The sequence below is a fragment of the Lithobates pipiens genome, unplaced genomic scaffold, assembly GCF_037356315.1.
Source record: "Lithobates pipiens isolate NorthernLeopardFrog02 unplaced genomic scaffold, aLitPip1_a1.2 Scaffold_120, whole genome shotgun sequence".
Lineage (NCBI taxonomy): Eukaryota > Metazoa > Chordata > Amphibia > Anura > Ranidae > Lithobates > Lithobates pipiens.
In genome coordinates, this window is record NW_027507708.1 from 63157 (window position 1) to 84944 (window position 21788).

General features: G+C 53.5%; 1 protein-coding gene across 16 annotated transcripts in view; it reads right to left on the reverse strand.

The window, feature by feature from the left end:
- EVL (Enah/Vasp-like) overlaps positions 1–21788 on the reverse strand; it is a 136843-nt gene that overhangs the window by 36450 nt on the left and 78605 nt on the right. For 13 of the 16 annotated variants that reach the window (XM_077474674.1, XM_077474672.1, XM_077474671.1 and 10 more), the window contains 3 exons: positions 17690–17762; positions 10255–10313; positions 366–1178 (listed from right to left, as the gene is read on the reverse strand). In XM_077474674.1, coding sequence (XP_077330800.1) covers positions 366–1178; positions 10255–10313; positions 17690–17762 — 945 coding nt within the window. The remainder of the gene's footprint in view (positions 1–365; positions 1179–10254; positions 10314–17689; positions 17763–21788) is intronic. The other 3 variants (XM_077474685.1, XM_077474684.1, XM_077474683.1) reach the window with 1 other exon arrangement.

Below are 21788 nucleotides of genomic sequence, written 5' to 3' on the forward strand. Positions count from 1 at the left end.
CTCCCCCAGCACAGAGCACTGGAGAGGGAGAGCCGGAAGCAGAATTTTCAATTTAATAAAAAAAGGTATTTCTTTGCAAAAGTCATTATTAAGAGGCCGGGGTATACAGGACTATAAAGAGACAGAAAGGTGTGAGACTTAAACTGATCTATAGGTTCTACCAAGTTCACCTGGACATAGATATATACAACAGATAAATGGTAAAGCAATACCCGACATCCCTTGAAGAACATTACAGAAATGGAAGCCAACATCAGCCTGGCTGGACACAACAGTTTTTAGATTTTTTTGTTATACCCTCATACTGGAGGTCAAGAAAACATGCCATGCTGTATTAATACACGTACGGAAACACATGTACTTACTTAAGTGGGACATGGCAGATGAGGTCAAGCAATGCGTGGTCCTCTTGGACAAATGGATGTCAGATACAGCAGCGTAAGGAGGAGGTAGTGCGACAATGTGTGAGGACAGCTGCGGAGCATGGGAGGAAGGATGGAAAGGTTGGGTGGAGGTCAGGGTTCCGGTAGGGGTAGCGATGACAGACATTTGAGCTAGAGGTACAGTTTCTAAGCAGGACAGAAAGGAACGCTCGGCGGCTCTAAAGTGGGGTCTTGGATTTTGAGGGGCTTCTTCTCCTCGGTCATCTAGGTCTAGTTGAGGTAAGTAAGGTTTTTGGACCGTTTTGTCGGGGCCTCCCTTCATCCTGACATTCTGGGGATCAGGATTCGGAGAAAGCATTGTCGGAATTGGAGACACACTTTGGTTGAACCCCGGTGACACCACTGAGACAGCGGGAGAGGAAGAACGGGACGAATAGGTCACAGATGGAGACCTGACAGTCTGATGAGAAGCAAAGGGGGAATGCGTGCCAGAAACAGGGGGTGGGGACAAGGAGATTTGTTTGACGCTTCGCGACAGGGTCCCATTGCTTGGCCGTACTGGAGAAAAGGCGGAACCTTGGGAAGGCTCGTTTCCGGGCAGGACCTCGGAGGAGTCACCACTGGGGGGCATGTGAGCGGCTTTATAAGTAGCTCCGGGAGCAGCGGGAGAAGCCGTAGAGATGACTTTGGCATATGAGGGTGGCGGGAAGATACCAGAAGCAGCTCCATAGTTACTATAGTCAGGAGGAGGAGACTGGGAAGGAGAGGAGGACACATTTATCTGAAGGGTGGAAACTAAAAAGAAGAAAGAAAAAAAATGGGAAAAAAACAAAATGAAGAAATAAGACGAGCGGGAACTGAAAGATGGAAACAGAAAATCAGTGATGGCAGCATGCACAATGGTCGTTAGTAAAACTGGATGCAAATTAAACTACTTTCCTCCAAAACCATCACACAGGACCACACTGGATCCAAGACTCCCGGGAAATCAATGAAAAGGGTTTCGACCGGCAGATTACACAATACAAGAGGAATCCTCATTACATTTACCTTAATGTGGACGCAAACCCAGTCAACTCCTCGTATTCTTTATTATTCAAAGTGTTTTGTTTATAAAGTGCTTGAAATACCTGTTGATCCCGCCAGAAATCTTGTGAGCTGGCACATTTCTGAGAACTTTGCAGTGCTATTAGTCCTACTCAATTCACCTCTGTGAACTACAGAATACCCCGTAGTCCTGCCCCAGGGTGACAATGCTGCCCTCCATAGAGACAGTACAGTGGTCGTTGTCACCCTAGGACAGGAAAAGTGATACTGGAGGGTGAGAATAAAGGAGAAAACCTGAAAAGGTAAACTAAAGCAGCCACCACATCTAAGGACGGGAATATATTTTATATTTGTTCCTGTGTTTAGATACACTTTAAAGGAATTTTTCAATGGCTTTTACACACTTAGATAAAATTGTGTTAACAGATTTGTATATCTCCCTTTAAGTGCCTACTGACAGTCCCGCCCTTGATTTGGTACTGTGTGGTATTCCACACATGGATTTCCAGCTTCCTGGAAGATTTTTGAGCATTAGATCCAATTTTTATTTCCAAGAGGGACACAATGAGGTGTTGAGACAGCTTTGTCTATAAGGCGGCTGCACAAGAAACTGCAGCGAACTCCAACAGGACAGAGGATGGACTGAGGTCCCTACAACATAGAGGATGGACAGAGGTCCCCACAACATGAGAGAGGATGGACTGAGGTCCCCACAACATGAGAGAGGATGGACTGAGGTCCCCACAACATGACGGAGGATGGACTGAGGTCCCCACAACATGACGGAGGATGGACTGAGGTCCCCACAACATGACGGAGGATGGACTGAGGTCCCCACAACATGAGAGAGGATGGACAGAGGTCCCCACAACATGAGAGAGGATGGACAGAGGTCCCCACAACATGAGAGAGGATGGACTGAGGTCCCCACAACATGACGGAGGATGGACTGAGGTCCCCACAACATGACGGAGGATGGACTGAGGTCCCCACAACACGACGGAGGATGGACTGAGGTCCCCACAACATGACGGAGGATGGACAGAGGTCCCCACAACATGAGAGAGGATGGACAGAGGTCCCCACAACATGACGGAGGATGGACTGAGGTCCCCACAACATGACGGAGGATGGACTGAGGTCCCCACAACATGACGGAGGATGGACTGAGGTTCCCACAACATGAGAGAGGATGGACTGAGGTCCCCACAACATGATGGAGGATGGACAGAGGTCCCCACAACATGAGAGAGGATGGACAGAGGTCCCCACAACATGAGAGAGGATGGACAGAGGTCCCCACAACATGATGGAGGATGGACAGAGGTCCCCACAACATGAAGGAGGATGGACTGTGGTCCCCACAACATGAGAGAGGATGGACAGAGGTCCCCTAAACATGTAGGAGGATGGACTGAGGTCCCCACAACATGATGGAGGATGGACAGAGGTCCCCACAACATGATGGAGGATGGACAGAGGTCCCCACAACATGATGGAGGATGGACAGAGGTCCCCACAACATGAGAGAGGATGGACAGAGGTCCCCACAACATGATGGAGGATGGACAGAGGTCCCCACAACATGAAGGAGGATGGACTGAGGTTCCCACAACATGAGAGAGGATGGACTGAGGTCCCCACAACATGATGGAGGATGGACAGAGGTCCCCACAACATGAGAGAGGATGGACAGAGGTCCCCACAACATGATGGAGGATGGACAGAGGTCCCCACAACATGAAGGAGGATGGACTGAGGTCCCCACAACATGAGAGAGGATGGACAGAGGTCCCCTAAACATGTAGGAGGATGGACTGAGGTCCCCACAACATGATGGAGGATGGACAGAGGTCCCCACAACATGATGGAGGATGGACAGAGGTCCCCACAACATGATGGAGGATGGACAGAGGTCCCCACAACATGATGGAGGATGGACTGAGGTCCCCACAACACGATGGAGGATGGACTGAGGTCCCCACAACATGATGGAGGATGGACAGAGGTCCCCACAACATGAAGGAGGATGGACAGAGGTCCCCACAACATTAAGGAGGATGGACAGAGGTCCCCACAACATGATGGAGGATGGACAGAGGTCCCCACAACATGATGGAGGATGGACTGAGGTCCCCACAACATGAAGGAGGATGGACTGAGGTCCCCACAACATGAAGGAGGATGGACAGAGGTCCCCACAATATGACAGAGGTCTCCCCGACACTACAGAGGATGGACAGAGGTCTCCCCGACACTACAGAGGATGGACAGAGGTCTCCCCGACACTACAGAGAATGGACAGAGGTCTCCCAATACTGCAGAGGATGGACAGAGGTCTCCCAATACTGCAGAGGATGGACAGAGGTCTCCCCGACACTACAGAGGATGGACAGAGGTCTCCCAACACTACAGAGGATGGAAAGAGGTCTCCCTGACACTACAGAGGATGGACAAAGGTCTCCCGACACTACAGAGGATGGACAGAGGTCCCCACAACATGAGAGAGGATGGACTGAGGTCCCCACAACATGAGAGAGGATGGACTGAGGTCCCCACAACATGACGGAGGATGGACTGAGGTCCCCACAACATGACGGAGGATGGACTGAGGTCCCCACAACATGACGGAGGATGGACTGAGGTCCCCACAACATGAGAGAGGATGGACAGAGGTCCCCACAACATGAGAGAGGATGGACAGAGGTCCCCACAACATGAGAGAGGATGGACAGAGGTCCCCACAACATGAAGGAGGATGGACAGAGGTCCCCACAACATGAAGGAGGATGGACTGAGGTCCCCACAACATGAGAGAGGATGGACTGAGGTCCCCACAACATGATGGAGGATGGACAGAGGTCCCCACAACATGAGAGAGGATGGACAGAGGTCCCCACAACATGATGGAGGATGGACAGAGGTCCCCACAACATGAGAGAGGATGGACAGAGGTCCCCACAACATGATGGAGGATGGACAGAGGTCCCCACAACATGAAGGAGGATGGACTGAGGTTCCCACAACATGAGAGAGGATGGACTGAGGTCCCCACAACATGATGGAGGATGGACAGAGGTCCCCACAACATGAGAGAGGATGGACAGAGGTCCCCACAACATGAGAGAGGATGGACAGAGGTCCCCACAACATGATGGAGGATGGACAGAGGTCCCCACAACATGAAGGAGGATGGACTGTGGTCCCCACAACATGAGAGAGGATGGACAGAGGTCCCCTAAACATGTAGGAGGATGGACTGAGGTCCCCACAACATGATGGAGGATGGACAGAGGTCCCCACAACATGAGAGAGGATGGACAGAGGTCCCCACAACATGATGGAGGATGGACAGAGGTTCCCACAACATGAGAGAGGATGGACTGAGGTCCCCACAATATGATGGAGGATGGACTGAGGTCCCCACAACATGAGAGAGGATGGACAGAGGTCCCCTAAACATGTAGGAGGATGGACTGAGGTCCCCACAACATGATGGAGGATGGACAGAGGTCCCCACAACATGATGGAGGATGGACAGAGGTCCCCACAACATGATGGAGGATGGACTGAGGTCCCCACAACACGATGGAGGATGGACTGAGGTCCCCACAACATGATGGAGGATGGACAGAGGTCCCCACAACATGAAGGAGGATGGACAGAGGTCCCCACAACATTAAGGAGGATGGACAGAGGTCCCCACAACATGATGGAGGATGGACAGAGGTCCCCACAACATGATGGAGGATGGACTGAGGTCCCCACAACATGAAGGAGGATGGACTGAGGTCCCCACAACATGAAGGAGGATGGACAGAGGTCCCCACAACATGATAGAGGATGGACTGAGGTCCCCACAATATGACAGAGGTCTCCCCGACACTACAGAGGATGGACAGAGGTCTCCCCGACACTACAGAGGATGGACAGAGGTCTCCCCGACACTACAGAGAATGGACAGAGGTCTCCCAATACTGCAGAGGATGGACAGAGGTCTCCCCGACACTACAGAGGATGGACAGAGGTCTCCCGACACTACAGAGGATAGACAGAGGTCTCCCAACACTACAGAGGATGGAAAGAGGTCTCCCTGACACTACAGAGGATGGACAAAGGTCTCCCGACACTACAGAGGATGGACAAAGGTCTCCCGACACTACAGAGGATGGACAGAGGTCTCCCAACACTACAGAGGATGGAAAGAGGTCTCCCTGACACTACAGAGGATGGACAGAGGTCTCCCGACACTACAGAGGATGGACAGAGGTCTCCCGGACACTACAGAGGATGGACAGAGGTCTCCCCGACACTACAGAGGATGGACAGAGGTCTCCCTGACACTACAGAGGATGGACAGAGGTCTCCCCGACACTACAGAGGATGGACAGAGGTCTCCCCGACACTACAGAGGATGGACAGAGGTCTCCCAATACTACAGAGGATGGACAGAGGTCTCCCTGACACTACAGAGGATGGACAGAGGTCTCCCAATACTACAGAGGATGGACAGAGGTCTACCCGACACTACAGAGGATGGACAGAGGTCTCCCCGACACTACAGAGGATGGACAGAGGTCTCCCCGACACTACAGAGGATGGACAGAGGTCTCTCCGACACTACAGAGGATGGACAGAGGTCTCCCCGACACTACAGAGGATGGACAGAGGTCTCCCTGACACTACAGAGGATGGACAGAGGTCTCTCCTCACATCAGGAAGACATCTGTCCATCTATGCCTAGCCGTAGTCAGTATCCCTGTTGAGACAAAAATCAATTACATGATAGTGCACAAGACTGGGATTCTGTCGGTCTGGACTGGCTGATAAGCAGGTAAAGCACAGTGACTGTGCAGGACAACCTACATGTGTAAGGGGCCCAGGACAGTTGAGCAGTTAGAATCCTATATCAGGTATTAATGGAGTAACACTCCTCTCCCAAATCTCCAGCAACTGGTCTCCTCACTCTCCAGACATTTACAGAATGTTGGATAAATAAGAGAGGAGGCTAAACCGTGCTAAACATGGCCCCACCACAACTCTTTTTTGGAATTGGGGTTGTACTTTGCCAACTTTTTGTTGCCCTATTCCAACTTATTTTGAGATGTGTTGCTGCCATCAATTTCACAATGACCTTATTTTATTCTTAAAATGGTCCATTTTCCCAGTTTAAACATTTGATATGTTTTCTATTGTGAATAAAATATGATTCCTCCATATAGATCTTTATATCACTAGAGGGGTCACCGGCAGGAGGAAGGAGGTCCTGATTCCTCTATATAGATCTTTATATCACTAGAGGGGTCACCGGCAGGAGGAAGGAGGTCCTGATTCTTCTATATAGATCTTTATATCACTAGAGGGGTCACCAGCAGGAGGAAGGAGGTCCTGATTCCTCTATATATATCTTTATATAACTAGAGGGATCACCGGCAGGAGGAAGGAGGTCCTGATTCCTCTATATATATATCTTTATATAACTAGAGGGATCACCGGCAGGAGGAAGGAGGTCCTGATTCCTCTATATAGATCTTTATATCACTAGAGGGGTCACCAGCAGGAGGAAGGAGGTCCTGATTCCTCTATATAGATCTTTATATCACTAGAGGGGTCACCAGCAGGAGGAAGGAGGTCCTGATTCCTCTATATAGATCTTTATATCACTAGAGGGATCACCAGCAGGAGGAAGGAGGTCCTGATTCCTCTATATAGATCTTTATATCACTAGAGGGGTCACCAGCAGGAGGAAGGAGGTCCTGATTCCTCTATATAGATCTTTATATCACTAGAGGGGTCACCAGCAGGAGGAAGGAGGTCCTGATTCCTCTATATAGATCTTTATATCACTAGAGGGGTCACCAGCAGGAGGAAGGAGGTCCTGATTCCTCTATATAGATCTTTATATCACTAGAGGGATCACCAGCAGGAGGAAGGAGGTCCTGATTCCTCTATATAGATCTTTATATCACTAGAGGGGTCACCGGCAGGAGGAAGGAGGTCCTGATTCCTCTATATAGATCTTTATATCACTAGAGGGGTCACCAGCAGGAGGAAGGAGGTCCTGATTCCTCTATATAGATCTTTATATCACTAGAGGGGTCACCAGAGGGAGGAAGGAGGTCCTGATTCCTCTATATAGATCTTTATATCACTAGAGGGGTCACCAGCAGGAGGAAGGAGGTCCTGATTCCTCTATATAGATCTTTATATCACTAGAGGGGTCACCAGCAGGAGGAAGGAGGTCCTGATTCCTCTATATAGATCTTTATATCACTAGAGGGGTCACCAGCAGGAGGAAGGAGGTCCTGATTCCTTTATATAGATCTTTATATCACTAGAGGGGTCACCAGAGGGAGGAAGGAGGTCCTGATTCCTCTATATAGATCTTTATATCACTAGAGGGGTCACTGGCAGGAGGAAGGAGGTCCTGATTCCTCTATATAGATCTTTATATCACTAGAGGGGTCACCAGCAGGAGGAAGGAGGTCCTGATTCCTCTATATATATCTTTATATAACTAGAGGGATCACCGGCAGGAGGAAGGAGGTCCCGATTCCTCTATATAGATCTTTATATCACTAGAGGGGTCACCGGTGGGAGGAAGGAGGTCCCGATTCCTCTATATAGATCTTTATATCACTAGAGGGGTCACCGGCGGGAGGAAGGAGGTCCCGATTCCTCTATATAGATCTTTATATCACTAGAGGGGTCACCAGGAGGAGGAAGGAGGTCCTGATTCCTCTATATAGATCTTTATATCACTAGAGGGGTCACCGGCAGGAGGAAGGGGGTCCTGATTCCTCTATATAGATCTTTATATCACTAGAAGGATCACCGGCAGGAGGAAGGAGGTCCTGATTCCTCTATATAGATCTTTATATCACTAGAGGGGTCACCGGCAGGAGGAGGAAGGAGGTCCTGATTCCTCTATATAGATCTTTATATCACTAGAGGGGTCACCGGCAGGAGGAAGGAGGTCCTGATTCCTCTATATAGATATTTATATCACTAGAGGGGTCACCAGCAGGAGGAAGGAGGTCCTGATTCCTCTATATAGATCTTTATATCACTAGAGGGGTCACCAGGAGGAGGAAGGAGGTCCTGATTCCTCTATATAGATCTTTATATCACTAGAGGGGTCACCAGCAGGAGGAAGGAGGTCCTGATTCCTCTATATAGATCTTTATATCACTAGAGGGGTCACCAGGAGGAGGAAGGAGGTCCTGATTCCTCTATATAGATCTCTATTGGGACCTCATACAGAACAAAAATGATGAAAGGTTTGGGTGATAAAACATATTGACAGCGACTTCAGGAAGTTAATACGTACAGTCTGGAGGAAAGAAGGGAAAGGATGGACAGAGTGAAAACTTTAAACCCGTGAAGGGGGTGAAGAAGAGAAAACTTCAGATTTTCAATATAAAGATAAAATCAAGAACACAGTCCGGGACCTCCAACTAGAGGAGGAAAGTGGAAACCTGTAGAAAGTGATCTGCACTGTGTGATTTCCTCTTCTCGGGATTTCTGACACTTTCATATAGAAGTCCTGCCCAGGAGCCGATATCAGATTCCGACCTTCCGCCTACCGCTTGGATTTCATTTGACTGCCTGACCTCTGACCTAATCCTTTCCCAAATGTCCCCCCTGTCTGGTCAGAAATGGTGAGTGACCATGCCTTTTATTGGACCGGTGCAGGCAGGTGGGTGGGGCTTAGAAGTCGAGGTGAAAGGAGGTGGGGTGTAAAGGTGAAAGCAGACACATCCTCTGAGTGTAAAATAGATGACAGGTTCACTTCCACAGGGAGGCGACTGTCAGACTTCAGGTGACCTCTGACCCTGGAATCTCAAGGTGAAGAGTTACCCTCAGAGTGACACTTCACCGGAATCCAGGAGCTCATCTCCTATTGTGATTGGGGATTGTTGTGGGCGGGGCTTTATAATTTGGGGAAGAATCTGAACCAAATACCGTGTCCAGAGTAAGCCGTGTGTACTGCGATTGGGTGACGTCACCCCCTTGTCCTCTCACCCTCTCGTCCCATCACCCCTATTGCCCCCTCCCACCCTCTTGTCCCCTCACTCTCTCGTCCTCTCGCCCCCTAACCCTCTCGTCCCCTCACCCCTCCCCCTCACCCGCTCGTCCCATCACCCCCTCATCCTCTCATCCCCACCCCCTCACCTGCTCATCACATCACCCCCTCGTCCTCTCGCCCCCTGACCCCCTTGTCCCATCACCCCTATCACCCTCTCACCCTCTTGTCCCCTCACCCCCTAACCATCTCGCACCCTCGTCCTCTTGCCCCCTCATCCCATCACCCCTTCTTCCTCTCGCTCCCCCCTCGTCCTCTCGCCCCATCACCCCCTCGTCCTCTCTTCCCCTCATCCTCTCGCCCCCTCACCATCTCCCCCCTCACCCTCTCATCCCCTTATCCTCCCGCGCCCTCACCCCCTTGTCTTCTCACCTTCTCACCCTATCGCCCTCTTGTCCCTTCCCTCTCTCGTCCTCATGCCCCCTCACCCTCTCATACCCTTGTCCCATCACCCCCTTACCCTTTCTCAACATCACCCCCTCATCCCCTCGTCCAACCCTTCGTTCACCCGCCCCATCAACCCCTCGTCCTCTCGCTCCATCACCCCCTCGTCCCCTCACCCCTCGTCCTCTTGTCCCATCACCCCCTCTTGTCCATCACCCCCTCGTCCCCTCTGCGGGGATATTTTGTGTAGTCATAGGATCAGGAAACATGAATGCAAAGCAATGTCAGTGCAGCATTCTGGTAAAGGAACCCCCAAGCACACATGCACACACCCCAGAGCGGGTCACCACTTGCCTGTGGTTGAAGTCCTCCTTTCCAGGGTCTCTTGGCGCTGTTGCTGCTCCATCATCTGCCTGCACAATGACATAACAAACCATTTATATTGTATGAAATAACAATCGTCATCAGTTAAAAGACAACACATCCGCAAAACAGAAATGTCCCATATTGCAGATTACCGGTCCTTAGTTTTCTTTTTTTACTTCAGACTAAGAACATTTTCAGCAAGTACAGAAAAATACATGTTGATCCTGCCAGAAATGTAGTGTCCTTGTCACTTCCTCTGAGCTACACTGGAAGCAAAACAAGCTTCTTTTTGTTCTGTAAACTACTATTCCCATCACCCCCTTGTGATGGTGATGAACAAAGGCAGACATGTTTGAAATGCAGCCTGGGTGACAACCATGGCTCCGCCCATAGAGACAGTGGAGGAGAAAGCCAGCCAACCAGGAGCAGGAAGTGCTTCTTCGCAGGATTACCTGGTAAAAATAAGGGAAAAAAAGAAAACAAATGCAACCGCCTCATCTAAGGACTGGCAGGCTGCAATACAGGGAGGACTTGTCCTAGGAGATTCTTGCAGTATACCGTTATCACCACTAGGTGTCCCTGTCTGTCTTTCAAGGAGGTGAGGAGCACAACAGTCATGTCTTTATGGAGCTGGCTTTGTACAGGGGGGGGGCACAGTCATTTCTTTATGGAGCTGGCTTTGTACAGGGGGGGGGCACAGTCATTTCTTTATGGAGGTGGCTTTGTACAGGGGGGGGGGGGGCACAGTCATGTCTTTATGGCGCTGGCTTTGTACACGGGGGGGGGGGGCACAGTCATGTCTTTATGGAGCTGGCTTTGTACGGGGGGGGCACAGTCATTTCTTTATGGAGCTGCCTTTGTACAGGGGGGGGGGCACAGTCATGTCTTTATGGAGCTGGCTTTGTACAGGGGGGGGGCACAGTCATGTCTTTATGGAGCTGGCTTTGTACATGGGGGGGGGGGGCACAGTCATGTCTTTATGGAGCTGGCTTTCTACAGGGGGGGGGGCACAGTCATGTCTTTATGGAGCTGGCTTTGTACATGGGGGGGCACAGTCATGTCTTTATTGAGCTGGCTTTGTACACAAGTGGGGGCACAGTCATGTCTTTATGGAACTGGCTTTGTACATGGGGGGGGGGCACAGTCATGTCTTTATGGAGCTGGCTTTGTACATGGGGGGGCACAGTCATGTCTTTATGGAGCTGGCTTTGTACAGGGGGGGGGGCACAGTCATGTCTTTATGGAGCTGGCTTTGTACGGGGGGGGGCACAGTCATGTCTTTATGGAGCTGGCTTTGTACATGGGGGGGGGCACAGTCATGTCTTTATGGAGCTGGCTTTGTACATGGGGGGGGCACAGTCATGTCTTTATGGAGCTGGCTTTGTACACAGGGGGGGCACAGTCATGTCTTTATGGAGCTGGCTTTGTACACAGGGGGGGGGGGGGGGCACAGTCATGTCTTTATGGAGCTGGCTTTGTACACAGGGGGGGGGGGGGCACAGTCATGTCTTTATGGAGCTGGCTTTGTACATGGGGGGGCACAGTCATGTCTTTATGGAGCTGGCTTTGTACACAGGGGGGGCACAGTCATGTCTTTATGGAGCTGGCTTTGTACACAGGGGGGGGGGGGCACAGTCATGTCTTTATGGAGCTGGCTTTGTACACGGGGGGGGGGCACAGTCATGTCTTTATGGAGCTGGCTTTGTACATGGGGGGGGCACAGTCATGTCTTTATGGAGCTGGCTTTGTACATGGGGGGGCACAGTCATGTCTTTATGGAGCTGGCTTTGTACATGGGGGGGGGGGCACAGTCATGTCTTTATGGAGCTGGCTTTGTACACAGGGGGGGCACAGTCATGTCTTTATGGAGCTGGCTTTGTACACAGGGGGGGGGCACAGTCATGTCTTTATGGAGCTGGCTTTGTACATGGGGGGGGGGGCACAGTCATGTCTTTATGGAGCTGGCTTTGTACGGGGGGGGCACAGTCATGTCTTTATGGAGCTGGCTTTGTACATGGGGGGGCACAGTCATGTCTTTATTGAGCTGGCTTTGTACACAGGTGGGGGCACAGTCATGTCTTTATGGAACTGGCTTTGTACATGGGGGGGGGCACAGTCATGTCTTTATGGAGCTGGCTTTGTACATGGGGGGGCACAGTCATGTCTTTATGGAGCTGGCTTTGTACAGGGGGGGGGGGGCACAGTCATGTCTTTATGGAGCTGGCTTTGTACGGGGGGGGGGCACAGTCATGTCTTTATGGAGCTGGCTTTGTACATGGGGGGGGGGCACAGTCATGTCTTTATGGAGCTGGCTTTGTACATGGGGGGGCACAGTCATGTCTTTATGGAGCTGGCTTTGTACACAGGGGGGGCACAGTCATGTCTTTATGGAGCTGGCTTTGTACACAGGGGGGGGGGGGGGGCACAGTCATGTCTTTATGGAGCTGGCTTTGTACACGGGGGGGGGGCACAGTCATGTCTTTATGGAGCTGGCTTTGTACATGGGGGGGGCACAGTCATGTCTTTATGGAGCTGGCTTTGTACATGGGGGGGCACAGTCATGTCTTTATGGAGCTGGCTTTGTACATGGGGGGGGGCACAGTCATGTCTTTATGGAGCTGGCTTTGTACATGGGGGGGCACAGTCATGTCTTTATGGAGCTGGCTTTGTACATGGGGGGGGGGCACAGTCATGTCTTTATGGAGCTGGCTTTGTACACAGGGGGGGCACAGTCATGTCTTTATGGAGCTGGCTTTGTACACAGGGGGGGGGGGCACAGTCATGTCTTTATGGAGCTGGCTTTGTACAAGGGGGGGGGGGGCACAGTCATGTCTTTATGGAGCTGGCTTTGTACATGGGGGGGGGGGCACAGTCATGCCTTTATGGAGCTGGTTGTATGATGGAGGATTACAGGGCCACTCATAAGGGGCCCACAGTTGTATATATACAAGGGGGTGTGTCAGTACAGCTGTGGGAATGCCGGGCCTCTTATGACTGGCCTGCACTGGGACCTCTTCCTGGTTGGCTTCGCTCACATGGGTTTGGACTAGGATAGGAACAGATCCAATGGGGGGATTGAAGGATAATGATTGGAGGATAATGATTGGAGGGTAATGATTGGAGGGTAATTAACGGAGGACAACGATTGAAGGATAATAGAGGACAATGATTGGAGGATAATGATTGAAGGATAATGGAGGACAATGATTGGAGGATAATGGAGGACAATGATTGGAGGATAATGGAGGACAACGATTGGAGGACAATGATTGGAGGGTATGGAATACTGGACGCCATGTTCCTAGGTATGCTTCTTTTTGGCGCTCTGGATTCCGCAGACAGCGGTGGGAAGGCGGAGAGGCGGAATGTGTCTAAATTTAACGTTACGGGAGAAGAGTTTATTTTAGGAGGGAGGTGAGAGGAGCCGATGGGGAAGTTGTGGGAAGCTGGAATTCCAAAATTGGAATTTCCAAAAAGGAGAGGGGGATTGAGGAGAGAGAGAGAGAGAGAGGGGGGGGTGAGGAGAGAGAGAGAGAGGGGGATTGAGGAGAGAGAGAGAGAGAGGGGGGGGTGAGGAGAGAGAGAGAGAGAGGGGGGTGAGGAGAGAGAGAGGGGGGTGAAGAGAGAGAGAGAGAGGGGGGTGAGGAGAGAGAGAGAGAGAGGGGGGTGAGGAGAGAGAGAGAGGGGGGTGAGGAGAGAGAGAGAGAGAGAGAGGGGGGGTGAGGAGAGAGAGAGAGGGGGGGTGAGGAGAGAGAGAGAGAGAGAGAGAGAGGGGGGGTGAGGAGAGAGAGAGAGAGAGAGAGGGGGGGGTGAGGAGAGAGAGAGAGAGGGGGGTGAGGAGAGAGAGAGAGAGAGAGAGGGGGGTGAGGAGAGAGAGAGAGAGAGGGGGTGAGGAGAGAGAGAGAGAGGGGGGGTGAGGAGAGAGAGAGAGAGAGAGAGAGGGGGGTGAGGAGAGAGAGAGAGAGAGAGGGGGGTGAGGAGAGAGAGAGAGAGAGAGGGGGGGGTGAGGAGAGAGAGAGAGAGAGGGGGGTGAGGAGAGAGAGAGAGAGGGGGGTGAGGAGAGAGAGAGAGAGGGGGGGTGAGGAGAGAGAGAGAGAGGGGGGTGAGGAGAGAGAGAGAGGGGGGTGAGGAGAGAGGGGGATGAGGAGAGAGGGGGATGAGGAGAGAGGGGGATGAGGAGAGAGGGGGATGAGGAGAGAGGGGGATGAGGAGAGAGGGGGATGAGGAGAGAAGGGGCATGAGGAGAGAAGGGGCATGAGGAGAGAAGGGGCGAGGAGAGAAGGGGGTGAGGAGAAAAGAGGGAGAGATGAGAGCGAGAGGAGAGAAGAGAGATGAGAGCAAGAGGAGAGAAGAGGTAGAGAGAAGAGAGCGAGAGAGAGAGGGGGGTGAGGAGAGAGAGAGAGAGGAGAGAGAGAGAGAGAGAGGGGTGAGGGAGAGAGAGAGAGAGAGAGAGAGAGAGAGAGGGGGGTGAGGAGAGGAGAGAGAGAGAGAGAGAGAGGGGGGGGTGAGGAGAGAGAGAGAGGGGGGTGAGGAGAGAGAGAGAGAGAGGGGGTGAGGAGAGAGAGAGAGAGGGGGGGTGAGGAGAGAGAGAGAGAGAGAGGGGGGGGTGAGGGGAGAGAGAGAGAGAGAGGGGGTGAGGAGAGAGAGAGAGAGAGAGAGGGGGGTGAGGAGAGAGAGAGAGAGAGGGGGGTGAGGGAGAGAGAGAGAGAGGGGTGGAGAGAGAGAGAGAGAGAGAGAGGGGTGAGGAGAGAGAGAGAGAGGGGGGGGTGAGGAGAGAGAGAGAGAGAGGGGGGTGAGGAGAGAGAGAGAGAGGGGGGTGAGGAGAGAGAGAGAGGGGGGTGTGAGGAGAGAGAGAGGGGGGTGAGGAGAGAGGGGATGGTGAGGAGAGAGGGGATGAGGAGAGAGGGGATGAGGAGGGAGGGGATGAGGAGAGAGGGGGATGAGGAGAGAGGGGGATGAGGAGAGAGGGGATGAGGAGAGAAGGGGCATGAGGAGAGAAGGGGCATGAGGAGAGAAGAGGGCATGAGGAGAGAAGGGGTGAGGAGAAAAAGGAGAGGAGAGTGAGAGCAGAGGAGAGAAGAGAGATGAGAGCAAGAGGAGAGAAGAGGTAGAGAGAAGAGAGCGAGAGAGAGAGGGGGGGTGAGGAGAGAGAGAGAGAGAGAGAGAGAGAGAGAGAGGGGTGAGGAGAGAGAGAGAGAGAGAGAGAGAGAGAGAGAGGGGTGGAGAGAGAGAGAGAGAGAGAAGGGGGGTGAGAGGAGAGAGAGAGAGAGAGAGAGAGAGGGGGGTGGGGAGAGAGAGAGAGAGAGAGAGAGAGGAGAGAGAAGGGGGGGGGTGAGGAGAGAGAGAGGAGAGAGAGAGAGAGGGGGTGGGGAGAGGAGAGAGAGAGAGAGGAGAGAGAGAGGGGGGGGGAGAGAGGAGAGAGAGAGAGAGAGAGGGGGTGAGGAGAGAGAGAGAGAGAGGGGGGTGGAGGAGAGAGAGAGAGAGAGAGGGGGGTGAGGAGAGAGAGAGAGAGAGAGAGGGGGGTGGGAGAGAGAGAGAGAGAGAGAGAGGGGGTGAGAGAGGGAGAGAGAGAGAGAGAGAGAGAGGGGTGAGGAGAGAGAGAGAGAGAGAGGGAGAGGAGAGAGGGGGTGAGAGAGAGAGAGAGAGAGAGAGGGGGGTGAGGAGAGAGAGAGAGAAGGGGGGTGAGGAGAGAGAGAGAGAGAGGGGGGTGGTGAGGAGAGAGAGAGGGGGGGTGAGGAGAGAGAGAGAGAGAGGGGGATGAGGAGAGAGGGGGATGAGGAGAGAGGGGGATGAGGAGAGAGGGGGATGAGGGAGAGGGGGATGAGGAGAGAGGGGGATGAGGAGAGAGGGGGATGAGGAAGAAGGGGCATGAGGAGAGAAGGGGCATGAGGAGAGAAGGGGCGAGGAGAGAAGGGGAGGGAGAGAAGGGGCAAGGAGAGAAGGGGCAGGAGAGAAGGGGGTGAGGAGAAAAGAGGGAGAGATGAGTGCGAGAGGAGAGAAGAGAGATGAGAGCAAGAGGAGAGAAGAGGTAGAGAGAAGAGAGCGAGAGGAGAGGAGAGAGAAGAGAGCGAGAGAAGAGGATTCCAATCCAATAGGTGTGAGTGGGGGTAGATTTGCCGTAGTCCTCGCAGTAGAGAAGAGGGCACGTACTGACCAGTAAGGACCGGTCATCACTCGCCTGTCTCAGAATCCCAACAATCCCGCCTGACAAAATCCCAAATAATAAACATAAGGAAGGACTCAGAAGAAAACCATGTTGGATAAATGAATTAATCTGTTTAACAGTCATTGGAGAGATTACGAACCTGGAGGGGCTACAAGACCCCAAAGACCCCGACCCTGTACAGAGAGAGTAGAAGAGAGAGAGAGAGAGAGAGAAAGGAGAGGAGATTGAAGAATGGAGAGGAGTCAGGAGGAAAGATGGAAGAATGGAGAGGGGAGGGGGGAGATGGAAGAATGGAGAGGAGAGGGGAGGAAAGGAGAGAGGAGGGGAGTGGAGGAGATGGAAGAATGGAGAGGAAAAGGGAGGGGAGATAGAAGAATGGAGAGGAGAGGGGAGGGGAGGAAAGGAGAGGGAATGGAAGAATGGAGAGGAGAGGAGAGAAAAGGAGAGGAGAGGGGAGGAGATGGAAGAATGGAGAGGAGAGGGGAGGGGAGAGGAGAGGAGATGGAAGAATGGAGAGGAGAGGAGAGGGGAGGAGATGGAAGAATGGAGAGGAGAGGGGAGAAAAGGAGAGGAGAGGGGAGGAGATGGAAGAATGGAGAGGAGAAGGCAGGGGAGAAGAGAGGAGAGGGGAGGGGAGGGGAGATGGAAGAATGGAGAGGAGAGGGGAGAAAAGGAGAGGAGAGGGGAGGGGAGGAGATGGAAGAATGGAGAGGAGAGGGGAGAAAAGGAGAGGAGAGGAGAGGGGAGGAGATGGAAGAATGGAGAGGAGAGGGGAGGGGAGAAGAGAGGAGAGGGGAGGGGAGAGGAGAGGAGAGGAGATGGAAGAATGGAGAGGAGAGGGGAGGGGAGGAGATGGAAGAAAGGAGAGGTTGGACGGACTTGCTTGGGTCGCTCATCGTCCTCGGTTGTATTTTTGGCACTACTGAACTGAGCTAGTCCTGAATTCTGCCCTCTGATAGGTGACGTTGCGGATTACAGCCATGCCCCAGGTAGGTGTGGTTTTGGGTGGAGCTGGCCGAGGATTTCAACCCCATTAGGATTTTATTCAAGGACATTTCCTCTCACTTGGGATATAGCGCCCTCTGCTGGGGGAGGGTAATGATCCGGCTCTGGAGCATGCTGGCCGGGGACAAGCTTTTCTATCTAAGGAGAATGAAGTGTGAGGCTTCGCATGGCCTGGAATGTATTTGCACTGTTCAATCAGGTTTTAAAATGCCCCCCAGGGATGCTCAATGCCCCCCCCCCCCGGGTGCTCACCTCCTCTGTATCTCCATTTCATCCGGCGAGGGGCCATTCTGGATGCTGGGGGCTGGGCGCTGAGCTGCGGGACCTGAGGAGGAAGAAAGGAGTTCTAGGTTACATCCCAAGTGCAGGAGAGAAGACTTAACAGTGAAGGAAAAAGCCCAGCACAGAACCCCAACACTGATCCTAACACCAAACCCTAACACGGATCCTGACACCAAACCCTAACACCGATCCTAACACCGATCCTAACACTGATCCTAACACCAAACCCTAACACCAAACCCTAACACCAGATCCTAACACGATCCTAACACTGATCCTAACACTGATCCTAACACTGATCCTAACACTGATCCTAACACTGATCCTAACACCGATCCTGACACCGAACCCTAACACCGATCCCTAACACCAAACCCCAACACCAAACCCCAACACCAAACCCCAACACCAAACCCCAACACCAAACCCCAACACTGATCCTAACACCCCCAACACTAAGCCTAACAGACTTTCATGAACGTTACTAATTAGAGATATTATAGGCCGCAAAGAGTCAGAGGTGGATAGAGTCAGGGGTGTGTGGGGTCAGGGGTGGATGGGGTCAGGGGTGGATGGATTCAGGGGTGGATGGATTCAGAGGTGCATGGAGTCAAGGGTTACATGGGGTCAAGGGTTACGTGGGGTCAGGGGTGCTTGAGGTCAGTGGTGGATGGAGTCAGAGCTGCGTGGGGTCAGGGCTGTGTGGGGTCAGGGCTGCATGGGGACAAGAGGGCATGGGGCCAGGGGTGCGTGAAGTCAGAGTGGATGGGGGTCGGGGATGCATGGAGTCCGGGGTGGATGAGGTCAAGGGTGGATGGGGTCAAGGGTGCGTGGGGTCAGGGGGGCACGGAGTCAAGGGCATGTGGGGTCAGTGGTGGATGGGGTAAGGGGTGGGTGGAGTCAGGGGTGCATGGGGTCAGGGGTGGATGGGGTCAGGGGTGGATGGGGTCATGGGTGCATGGGGTCAGGGGTGCATGGGGTCAGGGCCGCATGGAGTCAGTGCCGGATTGGGTCAGGGGGGTATGGGGTCACGGGTACGTGGAGTCAGGGTGGATGGGGGTCAGGGGTGCATGGATTCAGGGGGTGGATGGGGTCAAGGGTTGCGTGGGGTCAGGGCCGCATGGAGTCAGTGCCAGATGGGGTCAGGGGTGCGTGAAGTCAAGGGTGCGTGGGGTCAGGGTGGATGGAGACAGGGGTGGATGGAGACAGGGGTGGATGGAGACAGGGGTGGATGGAGACAGGGGCGTGTGGGGTCAGTGGTGGATGGGGTAAGGGGTGGATGGAGTCAGGGGTGCATGGGGTAAGGGGTGCGTAGGGTCAGGGGTGGATGGAGTCAGGGCTGCGTGGGGTCAGGGCTGCGTGGGGTCAGGGGTGCTTGGAGTCAGGGTAGATGGAGTCAGGGCCGCGTGGGGTCAAGGGGGCATGGAGTCAGGGCTGCGTGGGTTCAGGGCCGCATGGAGTCAGTGCCGGATGGGGTCAAGGGGGCATTGAGTCAAGGGTGGATGGGGGTCAGGGGTGCATGGGGTTAGTGCCAGATGGGGTCAGGGGTGCATGTGGTCAAGGGTGCGTGGGGTCAGGGTGGATGGGGGTCGGGATGCATGGAGTCAGGGGTGGATGGGGTCAGCAGGGGATGGGATCAGCGGAGGATGGGCTCAGGGGTACGTGGGGTCACGGGTGCTTGGAGTCAGGGTGGATGGGATCAGGGGGGCATGAGGGCATGGAGTCAGGGCTGCGTGGGGTCAGGGATGCATGGAGTCAGTGCCGCATGGGGTCAAGGGGGCATGGAGTCAAGGGTGGATGGGGGTCAGGGGTGGATGGAGTCAGGGTGGATGGGGGTCAGGGGTGGATGGGTTCAGGGGTGCTTGAGGTCAGTGGTGGATGGAGTCAGGTGTGCGTGGGGTCAGGGGTGCATGGGGTCAGGGGTGCGTGAAGTCAAGGGTGGATGGGGGTCGGGATGCATGGAGTCAGGTGTGCGTGGGGTCAGGGGGGATGGGGTCAGCGGGGATGGGGTCAGCAGGGGATGGGGTCAGGGGTACGTGGGGTCTTGGTGCTTGGAGTCAAGGTGGATGGGGGTGGGGTCAGGATCTGGGGTTCTGTCTGTTTTCCTCATTCCGTCAGTGAATTTCTATCACAATGTAACATGAGTCCGGCTCGGCTGATCTGGAAATCATTTTATCAGACTAGAATGTTGCTGCATGTTAGTGGGCTGTCGAACAGAACATGTGTTACTATGGTGATACTTGGACTCCCTGCTGCCCTCCTCAGGCTCCACCCCTCATTCCCTTGCCGCCTCCCTGCTGCCCTCCTCAGGCTCCACCCCTCATTCCCCTGCCACCTCCCTGCTGCCCTCCTCAGGCTCCACCCCTCATTCCCCTGCTGCCCTCCTCAGGCTCCACCCCTCATTCCCCTGCTGCCCTCCTCAGGCTCCACCCCTCATTCCCCTGCCACCTCCCCGCTGCCCTCCTCAGGCTCCACCCCTCATTCCCCTGCCGCCTCCCTGCTGCTCTCATCAGGCTCCACCCCTCATTTCCCTGCCTCCTCCCTGCTGCCCTCCTCAGGCTCCACCCCTCATTCCCCTGCCGGCTCCCTGCTGCCCTCAGGCTCCCCCCCTCATCCCCCTGCTGCCCTCCTCAGGCTCCACCCCTCATTCCCCTGCTGCCCTCCTCAGGCTCCACCCCCCCTCATCCCCCTGCCTCCTCCCTGCTGCCCTCCTCAGGACTTACAGGGTGGCCACTGCTGGGTACTTAAAACTGCTCTTTATCATCTCCCTTAAAGGAATCACAACAAAAAATAACTGGGCCACATATTTACCATCCCCCGTGTCCTGTACACCAATAAATCCCAACTATTGAGGCCATGGACCGCCCACATCATGATTGGGGGACCCGAGACAATTCCAGCATCATATATGAAAGTGTAACCGTCCAATCAGAGCCATCCTACAATAGTGGTACAACCCGCTGATCCCGCCAGGAGACCCTTATTTCTCCACTTCCTGTTATAGGGTGACAACGCTTCCGGTTCTGCATGAAAACCGCATGCTTACTTCCTGAGCCCCTTCCCCTTCCCTGAACCCCCCCTTCTTCCAGAGCCCCCCTCCCCCTTCCTGAGCAATCCCTTCTTCCAGAGCCCCCCTCCCCCTCTGAGCCCCCTTCCCCATTCCTGAGTCCCTTCCCCTTCCTTAGCCTCCCCCTTCCTAAGCCCCTCCCCCTTCCTGAGCCTCCCCTTCTTCCAGAACACCTCCCCCTTCCTGAGCCCCCCCCCCTTCCTGAGTGCCCCCTTCTTCCAGAGCCCCTCCCCCTCTGAGCCCACTCCCTCTTCCTGAGCCCTCCCTTCTTCCAGAGCCCGTCCCCCTCTCTGAGCCCCCTCCCCCTTCCAGAGTCCCCCTCCCCCTTCCAGAGCCCCCACCCCTTCCTGAGTCCCCTCCTCCTTCCTGATCCCCCCTCCCACTTCCAGAGCCCCCCTCCCTCTTCCTGAGTCCCCCCTTCTTCCTAGCACCCCCATATCTTCCTGTGCCCCCTCCCCCTTCCAGAGCCCCGTCCCTCTTCTTGAGCCCCCCTCTCCCTTCCTGTGCCCCCTCCCAGAGCCCCCCTCCCCTGGCCCTGTCTGTTGGTTTGTCCCAACCCCTCTAGCTGCCACTTGTACTGGACAGCTTGGTACACAATGTATTGTTTATGAGGAGACAATTATCAATAAAGATTTGTGATAAGAGATGAAAATCCTGATCTTCAATCACCACGCTCAATCTACAATACAGATCCCAGCAAGCATATCGATCATCTACAAAACACAACGATAATCATCTCAAATAACAAAATGATCAAAACGACCCCAGAGGAGGAAAGTCCCAAAACTAAGAGACGAACGACGAGACGATCACAACCAGGAGAATATTCCCCCCACACAACATGCAATCAGATGATCGGTCATCAGAATCAATAATAAAATATCAGACAATTGGTCATCAGAATCAATAATAAAATATCAGACGATTGGTCATCAGAATCAATAATAAAATATCAGACGATCGGTCATCAGAATCAATAATAAAATATCAGACGATCGGTCA